General features: G+C 40.1%; 1 protein-coding gene across 2 annotated transcripts in view; it reads left to right on the forward strand.

The window, feature by feature from the left end:
• The window catches only part of BLMH (bleomycin hydrolase), a 44,824-nt gene extending 25,617 nt beyond the window's left edge, over positions 1 to 19,207 (forward strand). For both annotated transcript variants that reach the window (XM_045525288.1, XM_045525287.1), the window contains exons 11-12: positions 2,101 to 2,170; positions 18,227 to 19,207. In XM_045525288.1, coding sequence (XP_045381244.1) covers positions 2,101 to 2,170; positions 18,227 to 18,378 — 222 coding nt within the window. In that variant the 3' untranslated portion in view covers positions 18,379 to 19,207. The remainder of the gene's footprint in view (positions 1 to 2,100; positions 2,171 to 18,226) is intronic.
• The last annotated feature ends 7,997 nt before the right edge of the window (positions 19,208 to 27,204 follow it).

Genomic DNA, 27,204 nt, shown 5'->3' on the forward strand with positions numbered 1-27,204 from the left:
TTTCATTCCATTCCTTGATACTCTCAGCTCTGTAGTTAGCAAGACTTTCACACCAAGAAACATATTGCCAAGGGTTACCCAGAAGAATGTATGGAATACAATTTGTATTATCTGTGTAGATCAGGAAAAGCCATTTCAAAATAGCAAAAGGTGATTTAAAAGTTTTATCACCCCAATTTAACAAAATTCTCATATTTGAATTATAAACAAAACAAAATTAAGTTATAAGAAGTTATCTTAAATAAGGGTGCCTTTTTGACATCAGAGGCAAAACATTAGTTGGAATTTTTCATGAATAAACTACTGAGGAATTTGTAAATTAAATTAAATTTTTAAACTATATAGAGAGTTAAAAACAAAAAAGCAAAAACACCTGGTATAATTTCCAAGAGAACTTCAGTATTTTATTATTTTTCCATCTCTCTTATAGAGTGTTTCTTTTTTTCATAAATAAAAATAATGAATACTTCCTGTCATTTTCTCTGGCACATCCGTTCTTTGATTGGCATGGTTTATTTCCTCAGGGAAATGGAGCTACCTTACATGCTAATAGTGTAAAGCATAATTTATATTATCGTAACTGGAATTTTGTGTTGAAACTTTTCTCTTTCTTCTACTTAGAGTTTTTGACCACTAAAACTAGTTTGAACTACATTTGAGTAACAATACAGAGGTAAATGCATACTAATAGCTATGTTTCTTCAGTATTCTTGTAGCTTATTTCATGGAATATCTATAAGTGAGGTCTAGGTATTATTCTATAATTGTAGATGACCCAGAGAATAACTTGATCTAGGTCACTGCAGGAATTCCTTGGCAAAGAAAAGAATAGGAAACATTTTCAGACTTATTATAATAAGTAAATTAGGTGATATAAATTCTAACAGTGATTTTTAAAAGGAAAGTAAAGATGGACTACAACGGGGGGGAGTAGAAAACCATAACAGACATTTAATATGCCAGCTCCAGAATGTATAGTTTAATGACACGGTCTTGAAGGTTTCTGGGGCTAAGAGTAAGGGTTAGTACAGGTAAGGGTGTTTGAAACTTGTGGATTTGTTGTTTGTTGGTTATTTCTGAGACGGAAAATTACTGAAATCCAAGAAAACTGACAAGAGTAGAGTGTACAGGTTAGCAGAGCCAATGGGAACCAAATCCCATATATGTGAAACTCATCATGCAGTTATATGTAAGTGGGAGCTGACAGATGAAATCATTAGGAGATAATACAGGGGTCAGTGCCTTTCTCCAGCTGCAAAGATTTAAGTTATTTTGACATCAGCAAATGTCCTGGGTAAACACGAAAGAGAAAAAAGTCTTTTCCGAATGGAGCCTTCTTCTTGTCCCTCTCTGTGTCACAATAGGAGAGGCTAGAAGGTTATCATGATGAGTATCACTGTCCCTTTAAGAAGATGAAAATTAAGCTTATTTTATTAATGAAAGTAGAAGAGGGAGAACAGTAGAAATGCCTGGCTTTTGTTTATGAAAATGGTCTTTTTACTTTTGCTTTGCCATTCAATCTCTGTTGTATTAAATTCAATATTTGTGTAACTGAATCAGTGAAGGAACACATTTGGAGAGTATCATTACTTGGTTTCCCTAAGTAGAAAATGAAGCAGTATGATGAGAATGTGTTTGTTTTGTTTTGTTTTAAAACAAAACAAAACAAACTCTGACCAGGTCTTAGAATCATTCCTAAAATAAAAAGAATGGGACACCTTTGCAAGGAATACTGATTGATTAAAAGCAGGAATCCCTGGCTTCAAATGCTATTCACTGTTTTTAGTGGTTTATATTTTGTTTTTCTTAGCCAAGTAGCATTTTGCATGCTTACTTTCTGTATAGAATAGAATGTAAAGGAGAAGATAATATTTATTGCTTCGTTAGCTTTATTGTACTTTTACCTCATGGGATGCAAATTCCACTTCTATTGGCTGTCCCTTTAATGATAGTAGGGAATGTATAGCCCTGGTCATGTACATCATGCCTGTATAGAGCAGGCTGTTTATTCTAAGTGGCTGCAGAAGAACTATACCTACATGACACCTCAGCAGGGAGAATGTGCTTTCAGACTATACGTAATCATCCACTTTTTTGCAGGATGATCAGAGTGGTACATTCGTGAAATGGAGAGTGGAGAATTCATGGGGTGAAGACCATGGCCACAAAGGTGAGCTTAATTTGGTATTACTAACTCCAGGTGACTGGAGTCTGCTTATTCTGCCTCTCGGTTGAAAAGCTGCTCTAGTGTGGAGGATTTTTCAGTAATTGGTCCCATTGATTAGACTATTCTACAGAAAAATCTGAGAATCTGGTTTGCCCCCAAGATTCCCTGGACCAATATGGCATGCCTGAACACTCAGCTTGATTCTGAGACCAGTATACTTGCTAAGACCAATATATGCTGGCATTCGTTCCAAACCGTGCTGACACTTTGTACCAGAATCACTTGACCAAATGAGGAGGTTGGATGCCCTTTGCCAGGATGCTTGCTGTATAGCTTTTGGTGTATTTTCATCTACTGCACCAGTGTTCTAGAAAGTTGGAAGCCTTCTGAGTGGGAGAATGGGATTGGCAGGAAAACTTTCTTTAGGCATTTGTTAAAGACTCCTTAGAAGTTATGATGCCTAAAGAGGAAGACAATACTTTGGTTACCATTTAGAACTTTTTTATACTGACAAATCAAAACCCTTGCAGAAGTCATGAGTAAATTATGGTGACTAGGCTAAACAAAATTATACAGGTTAATATATGAATTGTGGAAAAAATAAAAAATATAGATTGAAAAAAGAAAATAAAAGTCTATAATAATCTGACCACCCAGAGATTATCATTGATCCGTAGTTTAGGGTATATTCTTACAAACTTTTATCCTTTAGTTTTTAGGGTTTCAAACCAAAAGTGGCAACTACCATGGTGTATGTGTACATGTGAGCATGTGTATATGCAGGTGTGCTATGTGCTGGCAGCATTTTGTAGCCAGCTCTTACCCAGAGTCCCTATTTCTTACTTTTAGCCAATGCATTGTGGCTAGGAAAAAACACATTAACCACAGCTTACTAGACTAATTAGGAGACTGGGAGGAATGGGGATAGGTAGGGAAGCCAGAGAAGAGAGATACACAGACACTTAGAACCAAACCTCTGCATACTTTTCATCCAACAGGAATCAGCCAGACCTTTTCTTAAAATAAGAGAGAGAGAAATAAGAAAAGAAAAGAAAAAGCAAGTAGAGATCAGCAACTCTTTTGAGTAGTGATTTTCCAACTGTGTTCCTCAGAGCTCTAGGATTTTCAAGGGTAAAAGGTAGAGGAGGAGGCATGGAGGTTTGGAAGTAAGCATGTGGGACTTCCGTAGCTTATATTTGAAAACTACTGCCTTAGAAGAGCCCATTACACTGAGTTTTGAACCTGACAAGGTTCAGTCAGGTTTAGTATGCTGATTGAACAGCGCAGACTGGTATATGATGGCCAAAATCTGAAGGCCATTAATCAGATCTTTTCATCTCCCCACAAATATAATCATTGATGGATTTTGGCTAACTGTCCCTGGGTTCTGCTTTGAAAGTCAGCAGCTCAGTGTTTATATATAAACAAATATAAGTGCTGTTAGTGCATTTCTCTTCATCATCAAATAGTTCCATGTCCCCCTTCTGTGATTCCACAATTGTTCTGTGATTACAGGGGTCTATTATGAATTAGAATGTATTTTTTAAATTAATTTTTTATATGGGGGAAGTGAGGTTCAATTTTCATTTCATTTCTTTTTTTTTTTTTTTTTTTTTGAGATAGAGTCTCACTCTGTCACCCTGGGTAGAGTGTAGTGGTGTCATCACAGCTCACTGCAACCTCAAACTTCTGGACTTAAGCGATCCTCCTGCCTCAGCCTCTCGAGTAGCAGGGACTACAGGTGCACACCATGATGCCCTGCTAATTTTTCTATATTTAGTAGAGACAGGGTCTCACGCTTGCTCAGACTGGTCTCAAACTCCTGAGCTCAAGCAATCCTCCTGCCTCAGCCTCCCAGAGTGCTAGGATTACACGCATGAGGCACCGTACCTGGCCTGCAATATTTTTAAATTGGTGATTTTTTTATAGAGTGAATTTCATTTTAAGACAAATGTACATTGGAGTCAGCGGGGAGTTTAAACTCCAGCAAAACTAGCAGAAAGATTAAAAATAACTCACAGTTTACTAATATCTGTAAATCAATGATAATCAAGATATAGATGCTTGTCTTAAATTGGAAGAATTTGATTATTTGTAGCAAACATAAGATACTGGGTTAAAATTGTTTTTCTATTGCTTCAGATGAACGTTTGTAGCTTCTGTTTCATTTCTGGTCTAATTTGGTCCCTGTGATTGGATTTGTTACCATATAGGTTAGCATCTAGGAAAAGGACTAAAGTTACAGTTTATTTAGATGAGCCTGGATCCATTGGCTTGCTTTTTTTTTTTTTTTTTTTTTTTGAGACAGAGTGTCACTTTGTTGCCCTGGCTAGAGTGAGTGCCGTGGCGTCAGCCTAGATCACAGCAACCTCAAACTCCTGGGCTTAAGCAATCCTACTGCCTCAGCCTCCCGAGTAGCTGGGACTACAGGCATGTGCCACAATGCCCAGCTAATTTTTTTTTCTATATATATTTTAGTTGGCCAGCTAATTTCTTTCTATTTTTAGTAGAGACGGGGTCTCGATCTTGCTCAGGCTGGTCTCGAACTCCTGATCTCGAGCGATCCTCCCGCCTCAGCCTCCCAGAGTGCTAGGATTACAGGCGTGAGCCACCGCGCCCGGCCAGGCTTGCTTTTTTGATATTTCTCCACCTGTAACAGTCACTCAGTTTGTAGATAGTAGTGATAGCCATTTAAGAGAGGACAAACACTTGTAAATTCAGGAAAATGCTCTGTATTCTATGTAGTGTGAATTATTGTCTTTAATACTCAGAACCTAAATACTTGCTCTTAAAGAGAATTCTGGACCACTTTGCTATTTTTTTTCATTTAACTTTACTGCTTTTCTCCTACTCAATAAAAGTTTTGCCTCTGCTGACTTACTCATTCCTTTATTATGCTGAGAAAAGTGGGGTCTTGATCCCTGTAATCTCCCTGTAATCCTTCCCAGTGAAATCTGTAGCTATCTAGTAAAGATTAAACTAACTTTTTTGTTGTTCTCAAATAACTGAAATGTTTGAGATTATAAAGAGCAAAGCATTTCAGTAGAGAGCCAAAAGATAAGAAATTGAACTGGAGTGGAGTTGGGAATAGTTCATTCAAAGCCAAAATAAATTATTCTCATGTATTTCTTGGTAATGTTCTTTCTGACTTAACAGGAAGGAAGGAAAGAAAACATGATCTAATTTAATTGGCACACTTGGCCTGACCTTAGGAGAGCGTGTAGTATGTTATAATATTGGCAATGTGTGTTTACCCCAGCAGAGCCTTCTTGTCTGTCATCCTGTTGGACATTGGCTGGCATGTCCAAGGCAGGACTTCTGTTTATGCTTTCAGGAGACATGACAACCTTAAGAAGCATTACTGGGATTTTGTTTCTGTAGATAACATTGTTAACAGTTTGTTACTATTCTCTTCGGGATTTCTGCCTGTTAAGATTGATGTTTGTGAAAAATTGTGTTGATAATATAAGCTGGAGATAACAGAGCAGAGATACCTGGGCAAGCTGCCCTTGTCCTCTGCCCAGCCCTGGCTTTGGTCCTCCCTGTGGTCATGTTCATGGCCTTCCTGCCCAGAGGCTATTATGTAAATCAAAGAACCTGACTGTTTCACAAATTGGAGAGAGGATTCCTTCTGACCAGGAGAGACATAAAAGGAGAAATTAGTTTTTGCCTTACTGTAGCAGTTGAGTTATTTCATGTTGGTGAATTATAGTATTCATAGTCAGCTATACTGAAAATTGTATGCACATCTGACATGTACACCAACATGGTTTCTTTTCTCCCCTGCTTCTTGAAATGCTTGACTTTGCATTTTGTACCTTATTTATGGATCATATCAGAAAAGGATTTTACAGTTAGATGAGGGAACAGACCTTGGAATTTGTTATGTTATCTTTCATTTTGAAAAGTTGATAGAATAAAATATTTTATAAAATATTTAAGATTATAAAATAGAGAAAATAACCTTTGGTTCCTCTCATTCTTTCTTAGAAATGCATCTGAGAAGAGCCAAATCTTTAAGCCAAAGTGAACTGCAGGTCCCCTAGCTAATAAGTGGTAGAACCAGAATTATAACCCAGATAGTCTGACACCAGAGCCAGTTTTCTTAACATTAAACTGTGCTTTCTCTCAGTTCTCTGTTCTAGTAGCATCTAGTCCACTTATGGAAATAACAGTTCAGTTCATGGTCACTGGTGACCAGAAACAGTAGCTGAGGAGAGATAAAACTGGCAATGTCATGTAAATGTTTGAAGTCAGGAGAAAAGGCTCTTAGTGCATCATTTATGGCTAGGAAGCTGAATAAGGAGCTTGGAGTGGAGCATCTTGCGAGGGTTTGTGTCCAACATTAGCACATTGTGAGTTGGACAAGTAAGAAACTGTATGCGGCCATCCAAAATTTCCCTGGATTATTTTATCCATGGTGCTTTATAACAACAAGGTTTTTTGATTTTTCTTAACTTTTTATAGTGGACAATTTCAAGCATATGTAAAGTAAACAATAGAATTAAGGAATCCCCAACATGCCTATTACCCAGCTTCAATAGTTATCAGCATTCTGCCATGCATCTAAGAGTGTTTTTGATAGTTAATTAAATTCTTGGATGGTCTCTCTAATAAACCAGTCTTGCTATGGAACTTTACTTTGTGATTGTTTCATTTAGTCATAAGATTATATTCCAGTTCTAAAGCCCTGATACAGCAGAGCTCTGAATGTAATTATCATAACATAGTTCTTAATGCTTATTTAGTCTAATTTCTCAATATGCTAAGTAATACAACTTTTAAGTGAGGGTAGTGAAGATATTATTTTCTAATTCTGCAGTATTCACTGGAGGATTTTTATCTTTTAAAATTTTATCTTTTAAAATTTCTATCTTCTAAAAATTTTGTTCTGTCTCCTTGTTTTTATTTTGAACCAAGATAAGTTTTTCATTTTTCAAATTACTTTTGTGCCTTTCAGATGCATGATCATTTGAAATTGTTTTTAACCCACATTTTTCAGCTTTCTTACAAATGAGCTTCTCTGTTCCTGACTTCATTTTAGTAAAATTTCCAGACTTCATCCTAAAAAGGAGCCTCTTGGTGATTTCAGTTAAAGAGACTTTGGCATGTTAGAGATTAATCTGGAAAGAAATTTATGTGACCAATTCAGATTATATCTGGATTTCTGCTGCTTCCTAAAAACCGATATTATGACCTTTAATTGCCTCACCAGCCAAACTATGTCACATGTGATTTTGGAGACAGTATGTTCAAAGTTAGGCGTAAAACTCCTCATTTTCTTCACATGTTATGTGGTGGAACCAACCAGGTGAGTTGTGGAGAGATAGTTAATACTTGATTCTTAATTATAGAACATGGACAGTAATTTAACTCCTTATGGTTTCACATTTCTCCGTCAGTAACATGGATAATCACTCTGTTTCTTTATGAGGTCCTACAGTTTGTCTGTATATAGCCATCAAATGAAATAATGTATGAAAGCATTTTTTAAATTGTATACTGTTATGTAAATCTAAAGAGTTTAATGAATATTCCATATTTCTGTTCGAGATACTCAGGCCATACAATTACGTAGCATCTTGCTTCATAAGAATTCAAAGTCTGCTAACGTATTTGTATTTATTTCTCCTCGTGGTATCAGAGTAGAGTAACTCGGGATGTGAATGTGGATGATTATACCCATGTTTTATGTGAAGAAACTGAAACTTTTTTAGAGTTTTGACTGATTTTGCACAGGATCAGAGAGAGAATTAAAATTCAAATCTCGGCCGGGCACGGTGGCTCACGCCTGTAATCCTAGCCCTCTGGGAGGCCGAGGCGGGTGGATCGCTCGAGGTCAGGAGTTCGAGACCAGCCTGAGCAACAGCGAGACCCCGTCTCTACTAAAAATAGAAAGAAATTAGCTGGACAACTAAAAATACATAGAAAAAATTAGCTGGGCATGGTGGCGCATGCCTGTAGTCCCAGCTACTGGGGAGGCTGAGGCAGTAGGATCGCTTAAGCCCAGGAGTTTGAGGTTGCTGTGAGCTAGGCTGTCGCCACGGCACTCACTCTAGCCCGGGCAACAGAGCGAGACTCTGTCTCAAAAAAAAAAAAAAAATTCAAATCTCTTAACTTGACACAGGCAGCTTACCTAAAAATGAGTATTACTAATAAAGACAATTATTTGCAGATCTGTTTGAGGTTCAGTTCTGGATTTCTAGCACAAATAATATAAATCATAGGCAATGTTGAGCTGAACTTACTGAAACAAGTAAATTGTATGAGCTAAAAGCAGAGGTTTCTGATTTCCTACAAAGGGGCAAGATACAAATTTGTTTTTGTGGTCTCAGAGGGTTTCATATCTCTCCAGGCTTAGGAAAAGAGCTGTTACCATCAAATCTGGATATCTGAGTTCTTTTAGAAGGACTTTATATTGTCCATCTTTACTAACCAAAGAGCCTGCGTGTCTTGGGCTAAAAAATAGTACATGTGAGTAGAATAAAGGAAGCGTGTGCTCTCTGGTTCACTGGTGTTTCCCTATCAAAGCATGTGATGAGGAGACGGCTATCATTATGGGGGTAGGGACAAACTTGGGACAGAGGCATCTAACCTGCAATGAGGCATCAGCTTCAGGGAGAAATCCCCTCATATTTAATGTAGACTTTTGTGTATATATGTGCTTTCTCCTGTAGAGAGAATGTATAATTTTCACCAGATTGTTTCCAAGGTATGTTTGCATTGCTTTAAGAAGGATAGAGGGTAAGCACAGAATCTAGAGCCAGACCACCTCAGTGTGCAATCTGTCTCCCACCTATTGGCTGTGTAACCATGGTCATGGTATTTAACCTCTGAGCCTCAGCTTTCTCATCTATAAAATAGGAATAATTATTTATACCTATCTTACAGGGTTGTTGTGAGAACCATGAAGAATTAGCTGTCATCGCTACTGTTGTTAATGTTATCTATAGACTAATGAGGCCAAGAGCACAAGAACATAAGGCTCTCTAACCCTTCCCTTCTGGAAGAGGGTTTTCTCACTTGCTTCATGGTTCCAACTTCAGGTCTCTAAAACTTCAGTCCCCTAGTGTGACCACTGTGCTACCTCACCAGTTTACTGGATGGATAACCCCTAGTGAGGGACTAGTTTCGTGAGAGAGAGCAGTGGAGGTGAATAAACCTGGTGCTGAGGAAAAACCATTAGCAGTAGCATCAGCTCACATTTATTGATGGGATGCAGGGAACCGTACATAGGCCATGGTGGAATGAATGTCTCTGACCCTCGGAGGAATTTATACTTATTCACCTGTGACACAGGAAGGGGATTTGAAGAGGCCTATGATTTGACAGAAGTGGCATTCATGGTGTGCTCCTCAGAGTGTAAGATATAGGATAAATAGACCGAGAAAAGCAAAGAAGGGATGATTTTTCCAAGAAGGCAGATGACAGAGAAAGAGGAAGAACTAGGTAGGGCCTCTGTCAGTAGGGAGACGATAGGAAGACTGTGAAGCTGAGGTTATTGAAAAGAGTGAGGGGTTGGAGAGACACCTCAGAAGTCAAGGGACTAGATGGTGTTGGGGGAACGTGGAAGTAAATGGTGGTACAACAGAGCAGACAGAAAAGGAGTCCAGGGAAAAGGCTATTGGGTTGGACTTGAAGGTAGTTTTTGGAAACTTTAGGAGGGGTGAGGGTGCAAGCCCAACTGTCCTGTTATGCCACACCAGTTTCATGTTAGTACTTAATTCCTTCAAAGGCTGGGTATAGTGGGGTTGGGGGAATTAAAGCTGGGACAATTGCAGCTGTGAATCTTTCTCCGTATGGTGTTTGTAATCTGTTATAAGAATGAATATGTAAAACATAAACACAAGAATAAGTGCAGAATAATGCAGGGAATAAACCGCAGGCAGATGGTGAGTTGAGTGATCTGTGAGGGCTCCTTAGGGATTCTTCAAGGGTGAGTGGAGTTTTAGGGAGGACGTTAGGGCTGTGGCTTTTGTCCAGAGAAATGGTAGTTGAGAAGGGCAGCTCTTGGCATTTAGAGCATGCTTTGGACAGGTCAGAGGAGTGAGGCCAAGAAATAATGCAGCCTGCCATCCACGGAGCTTTTGAGGAATGACCAAAAAGGAGGCTTTACCTGAAACACATAGGAGTAGTGATAGTTTTGGGGTCAAAGAGAAGTCAGCGGGAAAACAGACCCTTGGATGACATCTAAAGTTGTGCTTTCCTTTCCTGGTCCAATGTCAGAGATCCTGGCAGAGTTATGTGTATTCTCAGGCTTGCCTGGATCGTGCTCACGGGTCTAGGGGAAGGAGAAATCAGCCGCGAGGTGAACAGGCTTCTTCTTGGCCCCTTAGGAGAGGGCACTTCCTCAGGATGTGTACACTTCTGCTGCCTGAAGTTTGCTGTGGTTTGATGGTTTAAAAAAATACAAACCACAAACCAAAACAACCCCTTTTCTCTCTACCACATTTTCCACTCTGCGTTTTTCCTAGTGTCTTTACCAGGGAAACAGTACCTTCTCTAGCCTTTGTTTCTGAAAGAGGCCACAAGTAATATCCGGCTATAAGAGTATCTCTTTTATCAGCAAATGATTCCAAACAGCTGGATCCTCACCACATAGCTGGACTTTTATGTTTACTCTGGAGGAAAAAGAAGCCTCTTATCATATCACTGTTGAAATGGCAATCATAATTATAAATGGTTGTTTTGATTCCCTTCTGACTTTTTTTAAACGTCCAGCCCATCTTGTTATCCATCTGTATAGATAGATACATGCACTTAGAACACATGGCATCTCTTTGATTTAAAAATTAAAAAATACCTGGTGGGCACAGTGGCATGTGCCTGCAGTCCCGGTTACTTAAGCTGAAAGGGGAGGATCACTTGGGCCCAGGGGTTTGAGTCCAGCCTGGGCAGCATAGGGAGACCCCCATGAATCAGTCGATACATACATACATAAATACATACATGCATAACTAACCAACCTCATAAATGGACCCAGCAGATGAAATGGGTTCCAGACAGACGTCTGAGCTAGATGAAATACTGTTATCTGTTGCTGAAGCCATAACTACATGCCAGCTCTCTTTGCCACTGACTGCTCTATTGGAGGAAGCCGAACCCTATGAAAAAGACTCTAAATTTGAGGTTAAAACCTGGGTTTGATGCAGGCTTTACTTACTGGCTGTGTAACTAGACGAACCAAAGCCAACCCTGCCTGCCTAATTATGTTGTGAGGATTAAAATCAAAACAAGGGTATTGTATGTGAAATTGCATTGTGAAGTGTAAGGTCTGCATGGTGTGTGTGTGTTTTGTTTTCTAAAGTGTAATTCTTTTAATAGATAATAAAATCACATTGTTCCAAAATCAAAATAACAAAGGGTTTATAAAGAAGAATCTTGTTTCTATCTCTGACACTCTATTCCCCTCCTCCTCTCTCAGGCTACCATTTCTATTAGTTTCTGATACAACTTTTTTTTAGTGCAAATAAATATACATATATTAATGTAACTGTTGCCTCCCTTTTTTACACTAGTAGTAGCCAGTGGTAACATACCTTATACCATGCTCTGCATCTTGCTCTCACTTCACTCAACAGCATGTCTTGGAGGCATTTCCTTATCAGTACATTTCCACATCAGTACATCTTTTTTATCTTCCACTGTCTGCATGTACCTTAATGTATTTAACCGCTTCCCTCGCTAATGGAGTCAGTTATTTCAGTCTTGCTATTACAAACTATTATAGTGAGTTAATATATGTACAGTGCTTAGAACAGTGCCTGGCACATAGTAAGTGCCGAATAAGTATTAGCTGTTGTTGCACATAAATACATATTGTGTGCATGCAAGTACTATGTATCTGTAGGACCAAGTCCCAGAAATGATATTGCTTAGTGAAGAGGATAAATGTATTTGTAATTTCTCTAGATATTGAAAAATTCCATTCCATAAGTGTTGTGTCATTTTGCACATTTGCAACATACTCTATACAAATTTAAGGTGTTAGGGCATGCTTCACACAAGGAGGTACCTAACAGTAGTTGACAAATTGTCACTACTAAATTATCTATTGAAATTATCTGTGTTCATAATTGGGGACTAGACTGTGCCAAGGCCTTAGTAAGTGATGGGGTTTTTCCCTGAGACTGTGTTTCTAATGTTTTCTTACTACTTATCCTGCTTTGTTCTTGTTTTATTTTTTCATTATAATAGCAGAAAAATGGTTGTAAGCATAACACCTGAGTTAGAATCCAAATAGAGAAAGATTGATAACTTTGATTTAATAAAAACAAAAAATTTTAGTAGGCTAGCAAATATCATAAACTAAGTTAGAAGGCAAATTACATGATAGGAAAAAATGTTTGCAACCAATATAAATAGGGAGCTATTACTGATCACCATGAAAAAGGCAAACACTCTAATTAAATATGGGCAGAGATCTCAAACAGATAATTTATAAAAGCAAACTGTAAATAGCAAGCAAATACATTAAAAGAAAAAAAGCCCCAAATTGGACCCAAAAAGAAGTTGGTAATTATATATACCAAATATTGATGAGGTTATAAGAAAATTTAATATGGCCTTGCATCACTTAAGACAGGGATTCCTTCTGAGAAATGCATCGTTGGGCAATTTCATCATCATGTGAATGCCATAGAATGTACTTACACAAACCTAGATGGCATAGCCTACTGCACACCTAGGCTACATGTTACAGCATATTGCTCCTAAGCTAAAACCTGTACAGCATGTTACTGTACTGAATACTATAGGCAACTGTAACACAATGGTAAGTATTTGTGTATCTAAACATGGAAAAGGTACAGTAAAAATACAGTTATAATCTCATGGGACCACTATCATATATGCAGTTCTTTGTTGACCACACGTCATGCGGTACATGACTGTAGATAATTAAGGATATGTACAAAGATTTAGTTACAGAAATGTTTATTTATAACAGTATTGTTTCTAAGCATGAAAAAAAATCCAGATTCCAACAATACATTTTGATTTAATCATACAGATTCAACACCTAAAAATTATTACATAGGTAGATGTATTTCTTTATCAGTACGGAGAGAGATTAATTGGAAAAGCAACATGTATGGTACTTTGTAATACAAGACCATGTGTGATGTCTCATTTTTATGAAATGTATAGCGTCTACATGTAGAAACTTTATCAAAGGATATATGTAAAACTTGAACAGGAGCTTATCCCAAAGTGGTGAGATTATAGGAAGTTTTAAATTTATATTTGTCATCTTCTCTTTCTCCTCGTCCTCTTCATCATTCCCTCCTCATCCTCCCATGTTTCTAAAATTTTTTATAATGACCATGAATTATTTGCAAAATTTTAAGGAGTCAAAAAGCAATATAACATTTCAGAAAATTTGGAGAGAAAAATCACTTACACCGTGGCATAAAATTATCATTTTATTATTGCTCTTCATGTTTTTTTTCATGTGCATCTAATTTATAACATAGTTGTAATCATACAGGATATACCACTTTTATATACTTTTACTTTTATCATGTAAACAGTTTTCCACGTTGCTACACAGTCTTTGCAGTTTCATTTTAAATGACTGATAATGTTCTGGGAGGTGGTCTCTCACTGTTTGTTGGGAAGTTTGAAATAGGAGATAAGTGCCAGCGAAGTGTTTGCTTTTCTTTTCTGGGAGCCTTTCTTCAACCTTGAGTTATGGCTGTCAGGTGAAAGATTGGGAGTGACTTAATGAGGTCTTGGTAGTCCAGTTTCTTAGGTCCGTGCTGTCAGACAGATCCATCAGAGCAGAACAGATAACTGGATTTTGCCATACCTTTTTTAAAAATAGCAATACATACATACAAACCAACCAACCACAAGTAGTTTGTTAGTGAGGTGAAATACTTCGTAGAACAAAGACAACAAAAAATATAAAATATTTCTAATTCATAAATGAAAATATATTTGTCACCTTAACCTAGTCTGAGAGGTTTAAATGTTAGATCTCTGGTAGGATTTCAGAAAACTGTTTCCTCAGATAAAAGGTCATCTTTCCCTTAAACTAACACATTTGACACTCTTCTGTTTCTGAGTGAATTTCACCTAACTAGTCTATAGCTGTATCCACAGATACTGTTTTTCCCTTTACACATATATTCTACTCTTTCTCTTACAAAATACAGAAACATTTCCAGTGTGGAGGTTTCTTTTTTTTTTTTTTTTAGAGTCAGTTCACTTATTAATATTTATTTCTCTTTGCATATAAACAAACAAAACATTAAAGTTTAAACAAAATGTAATTTCACTTTAGTTCCTAAAGCTGCTTTCTTTATCCATTTATCTATTTGTTTCCCTAAATGTAATCTTGGGATCCCTGGAGCAGGTTTTTATTTTATTTTATTTTCCTTTTTCTTTGGGGAGTGCTTGTTTGTCTTTTTTTCCCCCCAGAATATTACAGGGGTACAAACATTTAGGTTATGTACATCGCCTTTGTGCCGCCCAAGTAATAGCTACAAGTGTGCCCATCCCCCAGACAGTGCGCATTCCACCCATTAGGTGTGCATTTACCCATCTCCTCCTCCCCCTCCCACCTGCCCAACACCTGATGAATGTTACTTCCATGTGTGCACAAAAGCGTTGATCAATTAGTACCAGGGAACGCTTGTTTCTAATGGCCAAATTGGTTAAGGGCTCAATGCTGCAACTTTCCTCAAATCAAAATGGCCACCTGAATCCTCCCTGAACAGGTGTTTTGCTGCTCCCTGTACAGCACTCCCGTGAGTTTCAGACACACTGATCCTAATCTTCTCAGTCAAACTCCAAGACACGCAGTGTCAACAGTTAACGGCAGCCACAAGTCCATTATCTACATAGGGTGCAATTACTTGGCAGCCACCTAGACCGTGAGGTTTTTGTGGGCCCCCAGAGAATTCATATCCTGAAGACAGACACTAATCAAGGCAGGTCCTCTCGGCAGGGACATTGAAAGGGTGGACTGCAATTGATAGGAGTTTTAATTTGTGAGGACTTAATCTGATCTCCTGCTTTTGGAACAAGATGGTGTAGATGTACTTATTGTCCATTTTCTCTGGGCATTCTTTGAAGATTCATTTGATTGTATGGTGATAGTATTGTTACAAGGACACAGAACTTTATTACATGAATCTGCCTCTGTCCTTCACCTGCCTCACTGCCCAGAGCTCCTCTAAGGGTTTATTCAGGCTGCATTGTGGTAAGGGGGAAGGATGACTAATGTCTCAAATTGTGTGATGTTTAGTAGTCTGGTCTCCTGCTCGCTGAAAGCTCCTTTTTGGGAGGGCAAATCCTGAGTTTTTTCAGGAAGCACTTAAGATGCAGCAAGAAATGGTACTGGTTGGCCATTTAGCTGACAATACTTTTCTTGCTAGAACTTAGTGGCACTAGTGTAAGTGATGTTAAGGGCCAGGTCCTGACTGACTGACACAAGCAAAGCCAGAGACTTTGGTCTGTGCTCCCCTTCCCTCCGTCTGCTATTGAGAAAAGGAGCACTGGAGCAGGGGGTGGCTCATCAGGGACAAGGATGCAGTCCCTTACCCAACTTGGTCAGAGCTCTTGAACACCGTTTCAGGGCATTTTCTCTTGAGGGTAAACATGCTGTGCCACACCAGGACCATCTGTCTTTGACTTCTGTCAGAGGGGAAAAGCAAAATTGGGCATAGATGACCTCACCAAAGCAATTGTATTTTCAGGTAAAATAATGCCCTCTGTCACACCATTTAGCTTACAAAATTAGACATACCACCATGTTAGTTGTTTTAATCAGTCTTGTCTTAAATCAGCAGTTCTCAAAATGTGGTCTGAGGATCCCTGCGGGTCCCTGCGACCTTTTTAGGGGGTCTGCGAGGTCTTCCCTTCTCCAGCAACATATCTGTGCAAGGCTGGAATTTCTTCATCTACTACAGCCATAACAACATATTGCAACAGATTGAACACAGATGCAGATACAGGAATTCAGCTGTCTTCTGTGAAGCCAGACTTTGAAATGTAAAACAATGACACTTTTGTAACTAAATTTTTTTTTGTTCTGGAGAATATTATTTTTTCCTAAATACATTATTATATTTGTATTTTTAAATGAATATTTTAAACTTTGTTTTAATTCCTAGTACAGTAAATGTTGATAGATATAACCCATATAAAGAACTTTTGGGGTGCCTGGCACAGTAGCTCACGCCTGTAATCCTAGCACTCTGGGAGGCCGAGGCAGGAGGATCGCTTGAGCTCAGGAGTTTGAGGTTGCTGTGAGCTCGGCTGACGCCACTGCACTCTACCCAGGGCCACAGAGTGAGACTCTTTGTCTCAAAAAAAAAACAAAAAAAAACCTTTGGGGGGTCCTTAATAATTTTAGTAGTATAAAGGGGGCTTGAGGCCAGGAAGTTTGAGAACTGCTGCACTAGAGGACCCTCCTAGGAGAAACATCTACATCTTCTCCCTTTCTTTTGGTCCTACATAGTGGGAAATGATATAGCACAGACCTAGATTTATCTATTTGTTTTTTGTTGTTGTTGTATTTTTATTTTATTTTATTTTATTTTATTTTATTTATTTTATGTTATGTTATGTTATGTTATGTTATGTTATGTTATGTTATGTTATTTTTGAGACAGAGTCTCACTCTGTTGGCCAGGCTAGAGTGCCGTGGCATCAGCCTAGCTCACAGCAACCTCAGACTCCTGGGCTCACACGATCCTCCTGCCTCAGCCTCCCAAGTAGCTAGGACTACAGGCGTGTGCCACCATGCCCGGCTAATTCTTTCTATTTTTAGTAGAGACAGGGTCTCTCTCTTGCTCAGGCTGGTCTCGAACTCCTGAGCTCAGGCAATCCTCTCACCTGGTCCTCCCAAAGTGCTAGGATTACAGGCATGAGCCACCGTGCCTGGCCCCAGACCTAGATTTATACAGACACTTTCAGAGAAAAATTACTCACGTGTCAGCTACATAACAGGTATCTGATATGGAAGATGGTGATGATGATTGTTAGTTCCTGTGAGTCCTTGGTTGTGTATGTGCCTGCATTGCTCCTCTTTAGGTGCACATTTTTGTGCTCCATGTTTTTTCTGTGGCCTAGTAACCCATTCTTGTCTCTCACTTTAATTTTTGTTCTTCATATTAGCAATGGCTCAGGTGAAGCATTTTTCCCCATTTAAGTCTGTTGGAATCATGTTCCTGAAGGGAATTTGTGTTGTCCTCATGGACCCTGCAATACAAGTTCATCTTCCTAATGGGAAGAGACAGATTACTAGGATGGGTACCTGATGACACCACACTTTTTCTCTTGGCTGAGCTCTCACCCTGAGGCATTGGTGCAGGGGTGCCTCTGTGCAGTCCTACTCACTGGAAAAATCCGTAAATCCTAGGGCCTTACCAAAGAGGACGGGGTGAGCAGATGCCTCAGTCTTCAGGTCTGCCTGATCCTCATCACTGATTTCCTCCTAAGAAAGCAAGGACTGTATGTATGATCCTTTGACTCACACAGTGTCGTCTGCAAATAAGTGCCTTCCTGGGAATGATGACAGCCCCAACAAGACGCCTGTAGCAGCTGAGCTGGTTGTTGTAGGCGTGTGTGCTAGAGAGGAAGGGGAACAGCCAGTGATGCTGAGAGGGCGGCTGGGGTAAGAATGGAACGGGTAGGCTTAACCTTCTGACCCTAGAGACTTACCTCCTAGGTACGGCCATATGAACCAGAAGTACTTCCATCTACTTACTAGCAAAAGGGTCATCACTTACTGTCAGCAATGCAGCTGAGCAGTGGAGCAGTGGAGCAGCAGCACAGGATCTGGTATCAGCCTTAGGTCCAAGGCTGAGCTCAACCTCACCCGTGTGACCTGGGCACATCACTGACTTACTCCAAGCCCCGGTTTTCTAACTGGTAAAAATACAGTCATGCCTGTCCTATCTGCTTCATAGAATTGCTAATAAGATTTAGATTAAGTGATATTACAGTTTTATTAGTTTTGTAAAAGGCTTCTTTACAGTACAAATAGGGTTTCTGTTCTTTGCCCCTTGCCCTCGGGACTCACCAGGCCTCTTCTATTCTTTTCTCCAGGTTACCTGTGCATGACAGATGAGTGGTTCTCTGAGTATGTCTACGAAGTGGTGGTGGACAGGAAGCATGTCCCTGAAGAGGTGCTAGCTGTGTTAGAGCAGGAACCCATTATCCTGCCAGCATGGGACCCCATGGGGGCTTTGGCTGAGTGATATTGCCTCCAGCTCTTTCCTCCTCCCGTGGAACCTGAAGTAGCTGCAAAGGACAGATCCAGGGACTGAAGCCAAAGTTATGCAGGTGACTGTGTGTTCCCACAGGACACAGTCAGACTCTTGGATTTCCAGTCTCTTCCAGGAGCTTCTTCGGGGAAGTGTGCTTTATGCTGAAACAAAATATTCTTGAAGAAAACAAAAAGGGGAAAGATCAGGTCATACTATCTACTCTCCTCATCTCCAACAGCTCAGGATCTCTTAGCATTTTAATCAAATGTAATTGTTTGTCTTAACTCTGTCAAAAAGGTTTGATTCAGTATCTGTGTTTTAATAAGACAGGAGAGGATGAGCAATTGAGGTATATGGGGAGAAAACAGACCTAATGCTCCTTGTTCCTAGAGTAGAGTGGGGGGAGGGTTGCCTAAGATTTGAGCTCTCAAAACTGCATGCTGCCTGACAGTATCGCTGTCCTTCCTAGATGGCAGTCACTGAATTCACTTCTTTCAAGGTAATTTCATGTGCCTCTAATAGCTCAAGAGTGGGAGGTTGATCAGGTCTGACATGATTCCTTCCTGTTTTTCTGAACAGTGGGAAGCACAGCTCTGCTTGAGTCAGGGTTAAGTAGAGGCTTGTTAGACAAAGTGGGGTGAGAGAACAACTAAAACCATATCGTGATCTCAATTATAATCGTTAGGGGGAGCTCTCGCCAAGTAGTTTAACTTCTGCCTCTGAAACTGGGGGTTGGGTGGGCAGGAAAAGGTGATCCATTCTTTCTGACAACTAGATGGTGCTGAGATGCTTTTGAATAAAACACTTTGCTAAGTGAAAATAAGTTGGCTTATTTGATCTAAAAAGCTATAAAAGAAGACAACCAAGTGGCTCGTGTTCTTCAAAATGAAAAAACGAAGACGACTTCCCTGCTTCAGCTTCCCTGCAGAATATCTGCCCCTTCCCAGCCTGTACTAATTCTCACCGGCTTCTGCAAAGGGCTTCCGAACACCATATTTAAGAAGGCCTGGGCCCCTGCCATTTAACCTTTTTTCCACCCTACAAGGGGTGGAAGTGAGGTTCTGTTGGGCCGGCAGGTTGGGAAGCATGTACCTTACCGAGATCGGGCCTTCTTTTCACTGAAAGCAAATAGGTAGAGCTCCCTGGTCAGCATTTCCATCAGTGCCTGAGCCCACTGCCAGTCTGGCTCTCCAAGAGTTTTCCCAGTCCTATCAGGGGTATCGTCTGTCACAGTACTTTCCAAGATAAAATTAGATAAAGGTTCAAACTTTCACCAGAGTGTTTACAATATGCCAGTAATCTTGTTCCAGGCAGGATAAATAAATCTATTTCTAGACACAGAAACTGCAAATCAGATCTAAATGCATATAGGATGAAAAGATTACCTCCAAAGTAAAGATAATTAGATTGACAGCTAACTTGTTATTGGCAACTATAAGCCAGAAAACAGTGAAATAAATCTTCAAAGTTCTATAAGAAATTAACTGTGAACCTAGAATTCTGTACTTGATAAAACTATCTTTCAAGAACAAGGGTGAAATAGAAGACATTTTCTCAAAAAACTGAGTTGCTCCAACAGAAGGGAAGTGTTCCAATATGGAAGGCTTAAAATGTATCAGATTGTAGAGCAAAACAAGTAACTGTAGATAAATCTCCGAGAATTCAAAAAAAGGTAAGACTAAAATCCATGAAAGTAGCAGATAATTAGGGAGGGAGGTGATAGTAATGAACATATTCTGAGGTCCTTGTGTGATTCAGGAATAAAAGCAATATATTGATTAACTTTAGACTTTGGTATGTTAGTATGTGTGCTAAAAATTTCTAGATTATCTACTAAAAAATAAACAAGATATAGTCTCCAAGCAACAATAAATAGAATGAGAAAATATAATTAACCCATAAGAAGACAAGATAGGGAAGAGAAAGAAAAGGCAGGACAAATATAATATCCAAAATAAGATAGTAGAAATAAATCTAAATGTGTCAATAATTATAATATCTATAAATGGATTAAATGTTCCAGAAAAAAGACAAATTGCCAAATTGGATTTTTAAAAGAAATGCAGCCATATGCTGATTATAAGAAAGACATAGTCCAGAATATTTAAAAGTATGGAAAAGATAGGTAGATATTAACCAGAATAAGCCTAGTGAAGTTATACTAAAAACCCACAAAATTAGGGCCACTCTGAATAACCAAACAGACTGTCTGATTCCATGGTGTGTTACGTGAACTGTTACGTGAATGGCCTGCCTGGAATTGTGCAACACCATAGCCCTGGAAATAGGCTTTAAGAAAAGAGAACACTACCAACTGCACCTTCTTTTTGAGCACACATGGAACTGTTTAAAAACTGGACTACATACCGGACCGTGCAGTCAACCTCCACAAATTTCAAAGGGTTGTTATCATATAGACCACAGTGCAATTAAGTTAGAAGCAAAAATTAAAAGATAATCAGAAGACCACTGTGTGTTTAGAAATTAACTCAGGGGTCCAAGAAGAAACATAAAGGAAGTTTAACCTGCACAATAGTACAAATAATACATATCCAAACAAGGGATGCTGCTAAAACAGTACTTAAATTTTATAGCATTAAAATATTAAATAATGTAATATTAAAGTTACAGAATATTCTATAATTTAATATTAAAATGACATTAGAATAAGAATAATGTAATATTAAAATTACATTAGAATGTAAGAAAGGCTGAAAATTGACATCTGTTTCAGGAAATTAGAACAAGCTGGGTGTGGTGGCTCACGCCTGTAATCACAGTGACTTGGGAGGCTGAGACGGAAGGATCTTTGAGGCCAAGAGTTCAAGACCAGCCTGGGCAAGAGAGTGAGACTCTGTCTCTAGACAGGTTTTCTAAAAAAAAAGAGCCAGGCATGCTGGCATGTGCCTGTAGTCCCAGCTACTCCAGAGGCTGAGACAGGAGGATCCCTTGAACCCAGGAGTTTGAGGCTGCAGTGAGCTATGATCATGCCGCTGCATTCCAGCCTGGGTGACAGAGCGAGACCCTGTCTTAGAAAGAGAAAGAAAAAAAAAAAACACAACAGCAAAATAAACATAAAGAAAGTAGAAAGAAATAAAGATGCACAGAAATTAAATGGATCAACAAAGCCAGAAATTGGTTCTTTAAAAAAAAGAAAACAACAACAAAAGCACACAAGGAATTAAGAGAAGAATATTATTATAGATGCTACAGATATTAGAAAAATAGAAGATACTATTAATTTTGTCAGAAGTGACAGTAAAGGGATTTGTTTAGAAGACAAATCCACCAGGTTGGGAAGAACACGAGAGGAGACAATATTCAAAGCTGTTAAACTGACGGGGCATCGAAAGATTTAGCAGAACTGAAAAGTGAATTCTGAGCCAGTCGTGGAGAAAGCCATTGATAAGCAAACCAATTTACGTTTCATAATCCTCCAAAAAGATATGGTGTACCAGAAAGCATTACCTCTGGAATTGGGAGTAAAAGGAGGGTTACCAAAGGGTTGAATGTCTGTTGGGTCCCCTCCCTACTCTGGGCAGCTAGGTGACTGCTTCTCCATTCATCAGCCCATTAAAGATTTCGTCTCTGGAGAGTAAAAAACAGTTTATGATCTAGAGGTCATAGCAACAGACGTGTGGGTGAAAAGTACCAAAAGGGCATTAAGTGAGCATTTATATTCAGAACGTCCTCCACCATCCTGGGCTTCTAGAACCCTAGTAGCCAGGAGATTGGAAATGTTCTCTGGGGAATCTTGATTAGCCCAAGAGGAAAGGCATAAAGAACTATTTTATGCCCTAGAGAATTATTTTATGAGGCTGGTATACCCCTAATAAGAATAGTAAAAAAAAAAAAAAATTACATGTAAACCTCACCCATAAACATACATGCAAAAGTCCTAAACCAAGTCCAGCAATATATTAAAAAAATAATCTGGCCAGACACAGTGGCTCACGCCTATAATCCTAGCACTTTGGGAGGTTGAGACAGGAGGATTGCTTGAAGCCATGAGTTCAAGACCAGCCTGATCAAGAGCGAGACCCCATCTCTACGAAAAATAGAAAAATTAGCTGGGTGTGGTGGTGTGTGCCTGTCATAAGTACCAGCTACTCGGAGGGGTGAGGCAGGAAGATTGCTTGAGCCCAGAGTCCGAGGTTGCAGTGAACTATGATGATGCCACTGCACTCCACCCTGGGGAGATGGAGAAGACTCTGGCTCAAAAAAAAAAAAAAAAAAAAGATAATCTTCATAACCAAATAATAAAATGTATTTTTCAAATAAAATCAAGATCTAGTGGAGAGAAACAGAATGGTGGGTATATCTTCTCCGCTGAAGATCAAGGGAAAGGCACTGAAGTTTTAGCCAGAGATGTGCATTGGAAGAACTTGCTAATATTTGGGTGACTGGTGAGCTAGGAAATGAGAGGGCATGGAATTGCCTTCCCCTATAACTCTGAACGATACAGTGTCACCAGAGGCAAACTTGATGACCCTGGGCTCTGGACAGTCGTGGCCTGAGTCACGGTGACCCTACACATCCAAGAAACCAAGACCTGATAATGAGCTATGCCTTCAGTGTGTGGTTGTGGCCCCATCTGCTTGCTTTGACTTGTCCTCAAAGGACAGTTTAATTCCAGTTTGCTTGTTGACAGCGCCAGGGTACTTGCACTTTGATTCCCATCCCTCCAGGGCAGTGTGGCTCAGCATCATTGCTGACTGTGGCTGTAGTTAGTCATTTGTTAAGTGGGATTTTTTAAAAAGTAATTCCAGATGAGCATTCTCATATGTAGGACAACATGTTCAGAACCATTGTTCCTTCTCATGAAGCTGACTCCTCCTTCCTTGTATCATCTCTATGATACAAATAGACTGACAACTAGGAAAATTGGCCAGTTTCTTTTTTTTTTTCCTTTTCAAACTCCAAGTCCTTTACACAGTACTGCAGAGGGAAAGAAGGGGAGGGAATGTTCAATTCATACCAGATGTGGTTATTTGGGAACAGGATTATGTGCAGATGGGAAGCCCGCCACATTCTTCTTTCTTGAGTATCGTTTGAATACTCGTTTTCCCCTTGCTTACTCCTCCAGAAGAACTCTAGTTAGTAGCACAACTTAGGCAGAGTGGGCTCCGGAGCCATCTCTTAGGCTACCCCATGAGAGTTGTTGGTTTTTGTTTTTTTTTAATCAGCTGCTGTGCAGAAGGTTAGGGCAGCTGAGGCAGGGTGGATATTTGGTGGAAAGTATCAGAGTGTGCTTAACTTAGAATCGTAGCATCCCTGCGTCTCACCTGGCAGGGACCTTACGAGTTACCTAGTCCAAACTTCTCCAAGACAGGTAAGTCCTTTAAGTTCTACCTGGACACATTCAATGACGGAAACACGCAGCCTCTCACTGTGGCCCCTGCCCACCTCTCCAGACTCCACTTACTTTGTATGCTCTGCTGCAGCCAACCACCGACACCCCACCCCTTTCCACACTTTGTCCCTCAAATACACCAAGCTCATTTCTGCCTCCTTGCTCTTCCTTCTGCCTAAAGCTCTTCCCTCATGTCTTTGCATGGCTGGCTTCTCATTATCCAGGTCATGGCTTCAATGTCAAGGCCATCTCTGATCACCTTATCTAGGGAGCCAACTTCCTCCACCACCTCCACACCTGTCACTCTTCTATACTGTTACCAGGGTCTATTTTCTTCCCAGCACTTATCACTTGTTGAAATTATCTTATTTATTTATATATCTATTATCTGTTTTCCCTGAAGACGGTACACCCTGTCAGCTCCCAGGGACAGGGGCTTTGTCTTGCGCATGACTGTCTCCGCAATGCCTGGCTCATAGTAAATATCGGTAGGCTGACTGATTGAACGTGCCCTACGCCCTGACAGTATAGTCAATTAAAAGTTTATACGAACATCTAAAGTCAGCTTCCCTATAACCTGCTCAGTAGGGACAGGTAGAACAACAACAAAAATCCCTGTAGATCTTCATATTTTAACATAAAAGGTCTAGATTTCATGAAGGGGCCTGGCATAAGGGAAGTAGAAGAGACGGGGAGGAAACCACAAAGGTCTCCTTCCCTTTCTCGCGGCTTGAACCTTTCTGGTTTCAATCAGCCCAACGCAGTGGGACGAGCAGGGCTTTGGATGCCGGCCTCAGCATTTGGCAAGTCTGTGTGAGTGTGGAGAGGTCATTTCACCTCTCTGGTTTCCATACTACCTTTATCTAAAACTGGCCTAAAATTTATTAAATACGAAAACTCACAGCTTGAAAAGGAGGAAAACTAAATTTTTTTAGCTACTCATATTTCTTCTTCTGAGTAATTTATTTAGCAAAATACAGCCAAAGGGTTTATATGGCATATTACCCAAATGGTAGAAAAAGGGCAAAAGATAATGCCTATCATGTGTCCAGCACCATTCAATAAATGGTGGCTTTTATTAAAAAGCAGTTCTCACAGAGCTTCTGCAAGGTGTCCAGTATTGTGGGGAGCCCTCTGGGGGTTAAAACAATTCCCTGCTCTTCAACTAAGTTTGTCATTTAGTTGAGAAAATAAGATGTTTATAACATGAACAAGTTGAAAAAGGTGACTTTGTATGAGTGAGGTCGTCTAGTAAATGTCATGATGGTCATGAAAGGGCTTAAAGTTGGAGAAGGAAAAATGCAGACTGGTTTGAAACTAACTTCCAACCACAGTGGCCACCGACATCAAGGATGAGGATGATCAGTTTACCAAGAAGAAACTAAGGGAAAACCTCCCTAGATGCAGAGGCACAAGTTCTCTTGAAGTTCACGGAGGGCAAGAAGAGCCAAAGAGAAGGTGAGTGTTTTATAATCTTGAGCAGGAAAGAGGAAAATGGAAGTGGGAGGCAGGAGAGAGGAGTGACTTCAGGGGCGGGAGCGGGGGCTTGAGTTCTCAGTGGTTCTTTTCTTGTGATCAGATCCTGAGCAAAGCGCTGGACTTCACCTCTTGACTCACAGCATCCTTGCTCTTAAAATTAGAAAAAAAATGTTCTTCCTTCTTCAGTAAACAGCAACAAAAAGACTATGGTGATGAGTAATTTGGCTCCATCTGGGGAGGAAACTGTGGCATAAAGTGAAGCTGAGCCCTTTGGAATTCTCTAGGGTTCTTCCCTCCTTTGTGAGAAGCTCGGGGTCCCTTAGAATGTCTTTCTTTTTCTTCCCCCCCTCCTTTTTTTCCTTCCTTTTCTTTCTTTCTTCTTCCCTTTCTCTTCTTTCTCTCTTTCCTTTTATAATTAAAAAGATAATTTTCTGAAAAAGTTTCATAAAAATGTCACCCACACATGGAAAATATTTAAGTAACATAGAAGGGTATTCAGTAAACCAGTGGGTTCCCTCCCGCCACTAACGTCCTCTCCCTGCAAGGCACCTACTGTTCCAGTCTCTTCTATATGTTTACAGAGATTTCAGTACACATGTCAGCCCCCCTCACTCTTGACACATTGGAGTAATACCTTTGATATACATTTTTCTCCATTTAACAATATATCTTGAGAACCTCCCCAAATCAGCCCATATAAAACTGCCTCACTCCTTTACACCATTGTGCAGTACTTCATTGGTGGGTATGTGCTAGAGCCCTGGATTTTTTTTCTTTTTCTTTTTTTTTGAGACAGGGACTTACTCTGTCGCCTGGGCTAGAGTGCAGTGGCAGCATCATAGCTCACTACAACCTCAAACACCTGGACTCAAGCAATCCTCCTGCCTTAGCCTCCCAAGTAGCTGGGACTACAGGCACCACTACACCTAGCATTTTTTTTTTTAAATTTTTTGTAGAGATGGGGTCTCGCTATGTTGCTCAGGCTGGTTTTGAACTCTTGGCCTCAAGCAATCCTCCTGCCTAAGTCTGGTAAGACTAAGAGGCATCTTCCTAGCCATTCATTGCCAGTCCACATATTGAGGGGGCCTGGTGTGTGCTGACACCGTGATTAGGTGCTGACACACGGAGAGAGGTGAGTCCTGTCCCTGGCCAGCTCAGAGCCTGGTGGGGGACATGGGCATCTAGAGAGGGAGCAAAGCACTACAACAGATCTTCCTGATACTCTGTGCTTCTGCTGGGCTCAGCGTCTCTGCCAAGGTGGAAGATAAAAACAGCTGCCCTCCAGAACATGGCCTTAGCTAAGGGTGCACAGTCAGCAGAGGGAATCCTGTAGGAAGGAAATAAAAATCAAAAACCCTGATTCAAAGATATTACAGACAGAACGTGGAGCGGTCACAGTAAAGCATGGGGTGTCACGTACACCCCGATTTCTCCTTCCGTGTGAGCATCCCTCAAGCTGGGCTTTTCTACATCAGCTACTCCACCTTTCCCCTCTTTAGAACAAATTATCCATGAAGTCCGAACACACATTGAGTTAAGTGTAGGCAGCAACAGAAGCTTACATCAACACTAATCTGACAAATAGTTCATGATTTTAAGCAATTATCACTGTGCATCTAGATGGGGTAGTGGAAGCAGCAGGGGCACTCAGGTAGACGTTCCTGGCACACGGGGAGCCTGTGTAAGCTGAGCTATTGTTATTACATTCGAGTTTGCCCAGCAGATGCTCCTGGGAGGGTTGGGGGTGCTATCCTGGGGGGTGTGATAAGACCACTTCCATAACACTCGACTGAGAGAAACTGAAATAATGAGAATTCAAATGGAGAGGGAGGTGGGAGGCCGTGGGGCTGATGTGGTTCTGGAAGGAGCGTTTGTTAGCGCAGGCAGTAGACTCATAAGGAATGGGGAGACGGGGTCAGGAAAAGGTAACCAAAGACAAAATCCACCTATTTCCAATGTGTTCTGCTCTCCTTAGGGCTATGCCG

This window comes from Lemur catta, chromosome 15 (genome assembly GCF_020740605.2).
Source record: "Lemur catta isolate mLemCat1 chromosome 15, mLemCat1.pri, whole genome shotgun sequence".
Taxonomy (NCBI): domain Eukaryota; kingdom Metazoa; phylum Chordata; class Mammalia; order Primates; family Lemuridae; genus Lemur; species Lemur catta.